General features: G+C 39.3%; 1 protein-coding gene across 1 annotated transcript in view; it reads right to left on the bottom strand.

Moving 5' to 3' along the window:
• CSMD1 (CUB and Sushi multiple domains 1) overlaps nucleotides 1-13,053 on the bottom strand; it is a 1,410,881-nt gene that overhangs the window by 233,033 nt on the left and 1,164,795 nt on the right. Inside the window, exon 27 of the mRNA XM_029051790.2 lies at nucleotides 7,858-8,060. Within this exon, the coding sequence (XP_028907623.1) occupies nucleotides 7,858-8,060 (203 nt within the window). The remainder of the gene's footprint in view (nucleotides 1-7,857; nucleotides 8,061-13,053) is intronic.

Below are 13,053 nucleotides of genomic sequence, written 5' to 3' on the forward strand. Positions count from 1 at the left end.
CCTTCCCCAGAACCCCTTGCTTAATACTGACACAACGATGGGCAACACTAGTTTTTATTGATACTAGGATTTAAAGAAATCTTGGTTCTGCAGCTGCTGGCCATGTGATCTTGGGGAAATGGCTTAACTTCTCTCTGTACTTCAGTTTCCTCATATGTAAAATGGGGATTCAATACTTGTTCCGACTCCACCTTGGATTGCGAGCCCCAAGTGACACAGGGACTCGCTCCAAAGTGATTAATTTGTATGTATCCCAGCACTTAGAGTAGTGCTTGACTCATAGGTAGTGCTTAACAAGTATCATAACAATATGTCTTGAAGCAGGAACGATGTGATTTTATTCTACTGGCACAATTCACATGACTGCTATTATATAGGAACCCTTGTTAATACAGTATTATTTGTCAATCCAGAAGCTTAGGGATGTATCTTATTTCATTCTGAGGGAAGCCATCCACTTAAATGCATCCTGTTTGTGTTGGTGACTTGCCAATTTCTGTTGGAGATAAATGTGGCTTATAAAGGAATAACTCAGACTTCTTCATTTCCTGTCTCATTAAATCTATCAAATAAAATGAAATTTCCCATTATATTCAAGTTACCATCCTGTTGAACAACAATATGTAAACCCAAGATAAATGTTATAATTCAAGTACAATTTTTAGTTTAATGGCCACCAGTGGTGGGGGAAACCAACCAACAAAAATCACCCTAAATCTGACAACAATATGCACTCATGCAATTGCCAGATGCTTTCAAATCATATAGAAAATGATCCTTGTCTAGACAACTTTAGTGAACTGATGCAATCTTACACTGAACTCAAAATTAAAGATTAAAACTAGAATTGGAAAATCATTGATGAGACCAATCTGAAATCAAATTCTAATTCAAATGAAATGTAATCTAGTGCAGCAGCAAATTCATTTCTGATACATATTTATTTCTGCTCAATTAGTAATATTCCTTAATTCCTCTGAAGTATGAGTATCTAACCATTTTAGGACGTCATCTTCGTTTTCATCTCTTCAATTTTCAGAAAATTGTACTTTTAAAATTGAGTTGCACCAACGTTCTCTACAAACACTATGCCCAGTGAAATATGTGTAATGGGGGAACTGAGTGTATGTAATATATATGATTAAACAGTTGGAAGGAAAAATGATGCCCATAAAAAACTGCTGCCTTTAGAAAGAATTAATGGAAGATTATAAATTGAGGAATGATGGGTGACACTCAGAATACATCAATAAAATATCTGGAGGTCATAAAAACTGCTCAATATGAGTCATCAGTGTAGCTCTGCCAGAAAATGCAAATATGACTACTGACGCACTAAAATATTAATGGCAGAGATGGTTATGAAAGTAATGTTTCACATTCTACAGATGGTGGTCCAGAGAAATAGAAATTCTCGAAGAAACTGATATGGGATCCTTCTATCAAGATTGAAGACTTTTTGGTGGGCAAAAAATAATTTAAGTGAAAATTATCAGTGTCTCTCAATGACTACCAAAGATTGAGGCTAAATATTGAAATGAATTTTAAAACATGATTAAAAATAGCCTGCTCAAATTAAAAGAAGATTTGAGTTGATTCTCTGTACATCCCAAGATTTCATAAAATAAATATGATTTAAAATTCCAAATGACGATATCACAGTATAACTTCTGAGAAAGAACCGTAGGCTGCATGTGTAAATACCCTCACCGACTGCATACTGTTACAGTTTTCCATCTAGAGCAACTTCAGTATAATCTAGAATGGTTCAGAGGCTTCCAGGAAGGCCACAAGGAAACTGCAAGAGGATTGTGAGATGGACCCTGCATAGAATGAACATGTCACCACAAAAATGGACAGTTTTAGTGGGTACAGGATTTGTTGGGAGATCTTGGGTCTGCATCTACCTCTTCTATTTTTAGAGGAGTGTCCCTAAAAGTAGCTGGGTAATAATAATGATAATAACTAGTATGGTACTTGTTAAGCACTTACTATGTGCCGAACACTGCTCTAAGAGCTGGGGTAGATACATGTTAATCAGGTTAGACAAAGCCCCTATCCCACATGGGGCTCACATTCTTAATCCCCACTTTACAGATGAGATAACTGAGGCACAGAGAAGTGTAGTAACTTGTCCATGGTCCCACAGCAGAAATGAGGCGGAGCCGGGGTTAGAACCCAGGTCTTACTGACTCCCAGGGATGGGATTTATCCCCTTGCCCATCCTGCTTCTCACCCTGGTACTCTGGTAGATAAACACCCCAAAATCTCCAAACGAAATGAACTATTTAGTGCTTATTGAATCATAATACTCAGATTTACTTATAAGAATATAAACAAATTTAGCTACCAAACATCAATAGAAGTCACAGATATTTTCATTGTTGTGTCTCCCAAATGGGTTGGCCATAGTGTAATAGTATTCATTTTTGTATCCACTGAGTATAATGCACTGTACTAAGAATCAGAAAATACAAAACAAGCAAGTGACACATTTCAGGCTCACAGGGAGCAGAAATTCTAAAGGAGGAGATAGATATAATAGTATTTTCAGAGCAGACAAATGATTGAATTTACAGTTGATTAAACATAGGTACTAAAGGGCTGAAGATGGATTTTAGTAGGTACAGTGCTTGAAAGAAGGCACTGTGAATTCTTAAAACCATGATGGACTATAACTAGCATCGCATATCTTGAAAATTAAAAATTTAAAAAAAAAAATCCTTTTTAGGCCAGTGTGACTGGATGTACCTAAAGAGACTAATTTGCCTTGAAATACTGCTAAGTTGATGGAACTCCACCAGCTAGGACATAATGTTCTTGGTGTTTATAAGGCACTTAGAGGGAAAGACCCTTCTAGACTTTTAGCTCGGTGTGGGTGGGGGAACATGTCTGCTAGTTCTGTGTACTGTACTCTCCCATGCACTTAGTACAGAGTTCCACACATAGTAACCACTCCATAACTACGATTGGTTGAGAGACATTGATATACATCAAAATTTTACAGAGTATGAGAGAAAAGATGTCAATTGATCGCCACGTGCAGTTCCCTGAAATGCTGAGAGTCATTAAAATGCAAATAACAGAATCAGTGATTTGAGTACTATCTTTTACCTGGACAACTGACCAAGAGATAACCTGCCACATTCCTCACACACTAGTTAAGATCACTGCCACTTCTGTCTTCTTTGAACAACGGCACACTAATATGAATAAATGAACGCCTTTATATTTAGACCTGCTCTTAGGCTACTTTCCCGTCTTCATAGTTCTCCAAAGGTCAAAGGACTTCTCTGCTTTGAGCTGAATTTCTCAGTTCAAAAGGCAGATTTCTCTTCAAATCTTTATTCGGGGGAACTTTCTCTTTTAAATCACAGTGCCAAGCACTTCGATCTTGTGTGCCTCTGACTGATCTCATTCTTGCTGGAAAGTTTGCAAACTGGAAGATTTGAATGTTTTTGTGAACCTTCAAAAGCTTTTAAGATGCCTTCAGATTTTTAGGGAGCTACTTAGGTATGTTGATGTTAACACTTTATTAGTGGATGTATATTAGGAAATTGACAAGTAAGGTAATGCCAATTTATTCTAAGACAACACATTAATTTTAATTTTTGGGGGACATTTTTTCAAATAAGCGTTTAATTAAGTTGTGCAAAATTCACTGGTGATAGGAAAGTGGTTGGAAATAGAGAGGTATGATCCTGATGTCTTCTCAGTTTCTTGAATTATATTGAGGATGTCACATTTCAACTACTTTGGGTGTTCCTTTCTTCCACCAGCAGAATTCTATTGCAACTCTTCAGTGACAAATTACATAACTATGTATAATGGAAATACATGCCTGCCTCCTGAAGTATCTTTACCTTTGTTTTCATTTTCTAGCATCACACAGAAAATTGGCACTCTGAAGGTGTTAATAACAGGGGAAATAGTTGCAGTTTAATTTATAGAAGAGTATTGTACTCTTTTTTTCCCCGGGATGAGAAAACTTTACTTTGAATTACTTCCTAGATACCTTCTATTCACTGAGTTACCACCTCACCATCGGCCCCTTGTTTATGTGTAACAAATGAGTGAATGCAATAGAATAAGCAGCAGCATGGCTTGGGGATAGACTATAGGCCTGGGAGTCAGAAGGCCCTGGATTATATTCCTGGCTTTGCCACTTGTTAGATGTGTGACTTTGGTGAAGTCTCTTCACTTCTCTGGGCCTCGGTTTATTCATCTGCAAAATGGGGATTAAGACTGTAAACCTCATGTGGGTCATGGGCTGTGTTCAACCTGCTCATATCCACCCCAACACTTAAAACAGTGCCTGGTACATGGTAAGTGCTGAACAATACCATAAAAACACACATTTCATGCTTGAACATCTAAAGGAGAATGGGACTCCTTTAGAATCCAGTGAAGACCACATGTGTTTAATTTTAAATCATCACTGTAGGAGTCAAAAGGATCTGGGTTCTAATCATGACTCCTCCACTTGCCTGCTATGTGACTTTGGGCAAATCGCCTAACTTCTCTGCATCTCTATTACCTTATCTGGAAAATGGGGATTAAGACTACTATGAGCCCTGTGTGGGACAACCTAATTATAGCTTGTATTTACACTGGCATTTAGTGCAGTACCTGGCACATGGTAAGTACTCAACAAATACCTTAAGCCCTCCTTTCTTCTCCCACTCCCTTCTGCATCACCCAGACTTACCTCCTTTGTTGAAGCCCACAGCATCTATGTACACATCTGTAATTCATTTATTTATATTAATGACTGTCTCCCAACCTAGACTGTAAGATCACTGTGGGCATGAATTATTATATTGTACTCTTCCAAGAGCTTAATACAGCACTCCACACACAGTAAGCACTCAATTAATAAGACTGAATGAATGGGGAAGAAAAGGATTAATGGAAGAGGAAAAAAAGTATATATTTCTGTGCCTATGCTTCTCTACTTGATTTACCACCCACATTCTGGGACAATTGATATGACTATCATCACCCTGAAAGACAGAGAAATGGTGCACGTTCATGGATCATATACCTGTTATGGCTCCAGTTTCCTTTTTTAGCTAAAAAATTTGCTCCATGAATGAACTATCAGTGGAAGAAAATGCAAGTGAAGCTCTAAAGAGGACAAAAATAGAAACCTCTGATCCTTCTTTCATGAATTGAGAGTAGCCTTTGTGTTCTTAAATATTCACTAAGTTTCTGAAGAAAACATATCTGGTCTCCAGTGGCATCTATGTTTCCTTAGGAATGGATTATTAGACAAATCCATGTTTATAGCTTGTGTGCTTAACCCCTAGAGGAAAGGTGACTTCTGTATGGCGAATTCCATTTTCTTTTTTTTTCTCCATGATTAAATGGTAATTAAATTTTAATGAAAAGTGTTGGGCTGATTACAATGAACATAATTGCACTAGTCAGTTCATGTCCTTGTGTTGTCCATGCTGTGCTGGGCTGATCTGACATTGGACCTGTAATGGATCCAAATGTCTGGTGAGTCTCACTATTGACATTTGTCTCGTTAAAACAGTTTGAACTCAAAATGTGGGGATAAAACATAGTCATGTTTTAAAATGTGATAGCACACCATAAATATTTCATTTATGGTACTTACAAAATATAAGTAACAAAGAAATTGATATACCAGGCAAGCAGTCATCTATTTCTAAATCACTGAAAACTAAAAGACAAAACAAAACATAAAAACAACCTCATTTATAGATTCTCATTTCCCCCCTTCTCGATTTTGAGCCTGTTGTTGGGTAGGGATTGTGTCTATCTGTTGCTGAATTGTACTTTCCAAGAACTTACTACAGTACTCTGCACACAGTAAGCGCTCAATAAATATGATCGAATTAATGAATGAATCCCCACTTGACATAGTTACCTAACAAAGTACTTTGTACAGAAATTCTATTTAGATATTGCTTAATTCATTTTTTCAAAACCTAGGGTAGATCAGATGGTTTTCTCCCCATCATTCAAGAAAAACAATGTTAATTTCCATTTTCTTAAACATAAGCCACTAGTTCATGCTTAGCCCGTAAGCTCATTATAGGCAGGAAATGTGTCTGCTAATTGTGTTGTATTGTAGTTTCCCAAGCACTTAGTATAGTTTCTGCACATGGTAAGCACTGAGTAAATACCATTGATTGACTGATAGTTCTTACCACAAAGCTCTACTTTATTATCTTATGATAAATACTGCTTTTACAATAAAATAGCAAAAGATGTCCAATAAAAAATCCGGGCAAGTGAACTTAAATCCTGAAATCTTAAGTTTAAATGATCTTTTTCACCTCAGTAATTGACAAAGATTATGTCATGCATGTGTACCTTTAGCAAAAGAAATACAATTGACATTTTTTTTTTCCTCTTGGAGTTTGTACAGTCTCTTATAACAATGAACCCCTGGTTCATCTTTAAAAATCTAACCACAACCAAGACTATTTAACTGCCCTATGAAACTATTTTAATATTTAAAAATATGTGGTATTTTCAGGCTGTTTTGAAAGCATCATATGTCTTGTCAATCATTATAGAAGGAAAACAAGCTCCTTTTAACACCAATTAAATTCAGCTTTACCATTTATATGAAGATACACTCCACAGATTTCAACATGAATAACCATCTTTTCTGTTAATGAGCTTTAAAAATAACCTGTAAAACGATGTACCTAAGAGTAGAAAAATAGACCATTGGTCCTGGCTGATCTATGAAAGCCACACAAAGTAATTACAAGCTTTTAGAATTAGTAGCAATAACATTTATTAAGTGCTTACTGTGTGCAGAGAATTAATAATACAAAGGTGGGAGAATTAAACAAGGTCTGCAGCCCTAAAAGGACTCACATTCAAAGAATATAAGGGAATTTATCAAAGGAGCAATGGACAGTAAAACACTAAACATAAAGTGCAATGATAATAATGACTGTGCTATCTATTAAGTCCTTCTTATGTGCAAGGCAATGTAATAAGCACTGAGGTGGATACAAGATAATCAGGTTGGTCACAGTCCCCATCCCATGTGGGGCTCACAGTCTCAAACCCCATTTTACCGATGAGGTAACTGTGGCCCAGAGAAGTGAAGCGACTTGCCCAAGGTCGCACAACAGAGAAGTGGCAGAGCCGGGATTAGAACCCTGGCCTTTCTGACTCCCAGGTCTGTGCTCTATCCACTAGGTCACGCTCTCAATTCGTGAATGGTGTATGCAGAGCCCTGTACTTAGTGTTTGCTAAAGTACAACACAGCAGGGTTTAGCAGAAACAATTTCTGCCCACAAGGAGGTTACAGTACCCAAAAGAAAACAAAATTCAGTAGGTTACTCTGTGCCTAAAGGAGAAGAATTTTAGAGTCCTCACAACTAGCAGAGTCCAAGACACAACAGTTGCCACACCGCTTATGTGTTTATTTTTAGCTTCTGTTTTTTACAACTTTTCATTTTTCTCTGAGTCTGCCATCCCTCACTTAAACTGTGAGCATCTGTAGGACAAGAACAGGACTCAACTTTCTTCTTTTTATTTTCCCTAGTGCTCAATGCCCAGGAGAAACTTAAGACCCACAGTCATCACAACCTAAGGCAAGTATTCAGTGGAACCTCAAGAAAAATCCTGCAAAGAACAGGGCTCACCTCTTGCACTTCTACCACCAAGGAGGAGCTCTGCCAGGTTAAAACAGCTGCAGTCTTTCAAGCACAAAATATGCCAACACTTTAACCATTTCTCGTATTTTGTTACATATTACATTTCTACATTTCGATTGAAGGGAAACAGATAGAAAATTCTCTAGGCGAATTCAGGGTGAAAGTTCGCGTGCAAGCCCAAGAAAGGAAAGCAACTTTCACCTACTTGAGAACTGAATGGAGAAGCCAGACTTGCTGATGAAAAAGTCACTGTCGAATTGCAAAGTCAGGGAATTGAAGGTGCTATGGATGTCCTCGGGCAGGGCAGAGCCACTTGACTCTTTCAGCATAATGTTGCTGTCTATGGGGCCATCCCATACTTTCAGAATGTCATGAGCAACCTCGGTATCAAATACAATGAAGTGAAGACTGAAAAAAAGAAAACACAACGTAAGTTCGATCCACCTTTGGACAGCATCATCTCCTCACCTACCTTTCACAAAATGTTAGTGCATCTCGGTCATTAAGGACCCAATCCATCAATCAGTGGTATTTTCTGAGTACTTACTGTGTGAAATAGGCTATATCTCTGTCCTCAGGGAGCTTAAAGACTAGAGGAACTGCTGTATCCCAAATTTTCCTCCTTCCAGCAAGACCTCAAGTCCTAAAATCACAGTCCTGACTTCCTAGAACTGCCAATATGAGTGCTATATTCAGAAGGTTCATAGTGTTTCCAGTATTCAGCTCATCCACAGTGTATGCTGTGGATCTCATGGGGATGGGTAAATACTATGGAGTGACCCAGAACAATCAACCACCACTATCTATTGCTGAAATGTACATTCCAAACACTTAGTACAGTGCTCTGCACATAGTAAGAACTCAATAAATACTACTGAATGAGTATTGCCCAAACAAAATCCAGCAAGTGCCCTATAAGTACCCATAATCATCACAATCTCAGGCAAGTATTAAATGGCACCTAAAGAAAAAACCTGCAAAAAATAGGGCTTACTTTCTTGCACTTCTACCACCAAGGAAGAGCTCTGCCAGGTTAAAGCAGTTGCAGATCATCCTTTTGCCTGTTTTCCCACTACTGTGAATTAATGATTTGCACAATTTAACATCGTTAATAATAATAATGTTGGTATTTGTTAAGCGCTTACTATGTGCCGAGCATTGTTCTAAGCGCTGGGGTAGACATAGGGGAATCAGGTTGTCCCACGTGGGGCTCACAGTCTTAATCCCCATTTTACAGATGAGGGAACTGAGGCACAGAGAAGTTAAGTGACTTGCCCACAGTCACACAGCTGACAAGTGGCAGAGCTGGGATTCGAACTCATGAACCCTGACTCCAAAGCCCGCGCTCTTTCCACTGAGCCACGCTGCTTCCCGATCGTTACACATCGTTATTGGTGTACTGGTTACTGAAGAAGAGTAAGCTTGTTGAGGGCAGGAAATGTGTCCGTTTCTTGTTACATTGTACTCTCCCAAGCACTTAGTACAATAATCTTCACAAAGTGTTCAATAGATATGATTGAGTATGAATTTTTCCATTTCTGAAGGCATTAATTGCCACCTTTGGGTAAGACACTGGGAAAGATTCCTAAAGGAGCAGCAAAGCCTAGGGTCTGTGATGCAGAGCACCTGGGATCTAATTCTGGCTATACCACTTGTCGGCTGTGTGAACTTGGGAAAGTCAGTGAACTTCTCTATGTCTCAGTTACCTCATCCGTAAAATGGGGTTCATGCATTCATTCAATCGGACTAATTGAGTACTTACTGTGTGCCGAGCACTGTACTAATCACTTGGAAAGCACAATTTGGCAACAGATAGAGACAATCCCTACACAACAACGGACTCTTAGTTTAGAAGCGGGAGATAGACAACAAAACAAAACAAGAAGATAGACATCAATAGCATCAAAAGGTGTGTGACCCATGTGGGATATGTACTGTATCCTACCTAATTTGCTTATAACTCCCTAAACACTTAGTACAGTGCCTGGAACATAGTAAGTGCTCTCCACACATCTCATTTTTTTAAAAAAAAGGCAGGGAGGCAGAGGGATGGGTCCTCTACCAATTGGGCTGGTCTATTGGGTAGATTCAATGGCCTCAGGTTTCCTCTTTCACTTTTTGCAGGCTAACGTGATTCAACACCCTAGCCCCAAAAGGAGGGAAGGAGAAGAAATTCATGCCTAGTGAGTCGGAGGGTTCTTGGGGCTTAGAACAAGAAAAGCCCTGCCTGGTGAGAAGGTTGAGAATTATTTCTTCCTCACAGCAAGGGATTGTTAATCTTATTATGGTTGTTTTTTCTAGATTTTTTTTTATTACATTAGTTACTCACCTTAGTACAGGATAGAAAATCCAGAGATACATACATAATGCATTATTAATTGCTCCTGTAGGTTAGGATCACTAAGCCTGCTTGATGTTACATCTGATCACTGCAGGGAAGTCAATTTCTTCCCTTCCTCCCCTTATCTGTAAATATCCCACTGCTTCCTGAACACAGAACTGCAGCGTAGCCTTCCCACTTTGGTCATGGTTTTTTGGCGGGAAACAGACAAGATGTGGTTGAATGGAAAGGGCAGAGGTTTTAGGCTGGCATATATATGGGTCATTCTCCAAACCCCAGACTCCCATCAACACTAATTATAATAATGATGATATTTGTTAAGTGTTTACTATGTGCCAAGCACTCTTCTAAGAACTGGGGCAGATACAAGGTAATCAGACTGTCCCACATGTGGCTCACAGGCTCGGAAGTAGCATGCCTTAGTGGCAAGAGCCTGGGCTTGGGAGTCAGAGGTCATGGGTTCTAATTCCGCCTCTGTCACTTGTCTGTCATGTGACCTAGGGCAAGTCACTTCACTTCTCCAGGCCCCAGTAATCTTATCTGTTAAATGGAGGTTGAGACTGTGAGCCCCATGTGGGACAACCTACTTTCCTTGTATCTACCCCAGCACTTAGAACAGTGCTTGGCATATAATAAGCGCTTAACCAATACCATGATCATCATTATTAATCCCCATTTTACAGTTGAGGGAACTGAGGCCCAGAGAAGTGAAGTGACTTGCCTAAGGTCTTATAGCAAACAAATGATGGAGCCGGGATTCAAACCCATGTCCTATCTGAAATCAACCTGGCCTCTTCTATCCTGCTGCAGTTGTGTACTGCTTACAGTTGGGCTGAGGAGGAAGGGGCACCAGCATAGCTGGAGAATCACTGTCCTTAAATCATTGTATTTTTCTTTTTGCATCCAGCCTCAACCTCTCACCTTTTCCTTTCGGGGGTAAAAGCCTCTGACCTGAAGTGGTGACTGTCTCCATTATAACAAAGCTGACAAGTGGCTAGAGTAGGGACACAGATGAATGCCTTGAGGAACTTGTGGCTGACAGGGACTGGCAAGAGTGGATGCTTCTGGCTCTCACCGTTTTGGGCTGATAGTGGGGGGGCCAGGACTCATTCACTCATTCATTCAATCTTATTTTTTGAGTGCTTACTGTGTGCAGAGCACCATATTGAGTGCTTGGGAGAGGACAAGATAACAATAAACAGACACACTGCCTGCCCAAAACAAACTTAGAGTCTAGAGGAGGAGACAGACATTGATATAAATAAATCAATTACAGATACTGGGAAACCAGCTGGAACCCAATACCAACAAAGATGCCGACTTTTCACACTGACATTGAGCAAGACAAGGGTGTGAGGATCTTAGTGATTAGGGGGGATTGGGCTGGAATGGTTTTTAAAGAACAAATAGGCTACAAAGCCACTATTTGGGGTCTTTCCATCTCTGATCGGCAGTTCTTGGGTTTTTTTCAACATCCCCTATTTCTGCCCAGCTCCTGCTAAGAATGACTAGGAAACAACTTTAGTGAAGTTGTGTGTATCCTTGGTTTTAGGGATAGGGATGGGAAAGGGTCGGTCATATTTGGAATATATGGGGAGCAAAACAGACTCGAGGAATTGAGGTGGGAAAGCCAAGGGGACAAGGAAATGGGATGCAGTATCATTATTCATAACCTGTAGGGTTCCGTCACTTCATACCTGGTGCTAGAATGGGATCTAATCAATGAAGTCTATGGGAAAAAAGTTTCCCATGATATAACCTTTCACAATGCAGCAACTTTCTTTAGAGAGGAATGATTGGATGTATCCCTAAGCATTTTTTATCTAATTTATGACAAATGCAAATCTCTCTAAGGATAGATAATTGTAATGTAAGATTAAATGAAGCCCTGAAATAAAGAAATTCCAGGTCACTCATTCTAAGAATCCCGGAATGAGATTTTTACAATCCTGCGTTCAATAGCTCTCTTTTCAACTTTCCACTAGATGGCAGCAACTGTGCCCTCTGAACACTACTATTTTAGTTCATTTTTCCAGAAGTTTATATTGTATTAATATGATCTAATACTGTGCTTTTTGTTGTGATGAAGGAAAAAAAAAGTAATATTCTGCCTCGACCAGTCATATCATGGTGGAGTTTGTTTCACCGTGTCTTTTAAGTAACACTTTTTTCTCACCCACTTTTTTTCTCACTTTTTATTTTTCTCACAGAATCTCCCTTGTGATTCTACTGTACGGTCTCTTCATGGAGCAGTTATGCTGCTGTGGTTCATCATTCCCAAATGAAAGTTTATGCAACAAATGGAGCTTCAGTTTTGTTTCTTTTTTCTTTTTTTTTTTTAACAGTATTTGTTAAGCAGGTTTCTATGGGCCAGGTACTAAGTGCTGGGGGCGATTAAGATTAAAAAAAAAAAAAAGATACAAAGTAATCAGTTTGGGCACAGTCTATGTGCCACATGGGGTTTATAGTCCTAATCCCATTTTACTGATGAGGTAACTGAGGCACACAGAAGTCAAGTGGTTTGCCCAAGGTCACATGGCTGACAAGCGATAAAGCCAGGATTAGAACCCAGGTCTTCTGACTCCCAGGCACATGTTTTTTTCCAATCGGTCATTCATTCATCTGTACCTATCAAGCACTTGCTGTGTGCAGAGCACTGCACTAAGCACTTGGGAGGGTACAATATAAAAATAAACAGACCGATTCCCTGCCCACAATGAGTTTACAGTCTAGAAAGGGAGACAGACAGTAATAGAAATAAATAAAATAAATATCCACTAGGACACCCTGCTACCTATATCCTTCTACACCGAACCGTTGTTTGTGATCCAGTCTTGTTGTAGATAAGTGAGGTAAGGTAGGGTGGGAAGGGCTGATTAAGTGTCTTAAAGCCAATGACCAGGAGTATCGGTTTGGCATAAAGATGGATGGGCAACCATTAGGAAACTGTGAGGAGAAGGGAGGGCAGGGATCAGGTCTACCAAATCAATTGAAATATCCTAAGCATTTAGGACTTTGTGGGCAGTCATCACTCTTAAAAACCCCTGAAGTTAGGCATCT

Source organism: Ornithorhynchus anatinus, chromosome X1, assembly GCF_004115215.2.
Source record: "Ornithorhynchus anatinus isolate Pmale09 chromosome X1, mOrnAna1.pri.v4, whole genome shotgun sequence".
Lineage (NCBI taxonomy): Eukaryota > Metazoa > Chordata > Mammalia > Monotremata > Ornithorhynchidae > Ornithorhynchus > Ornithorhynchus anatinus.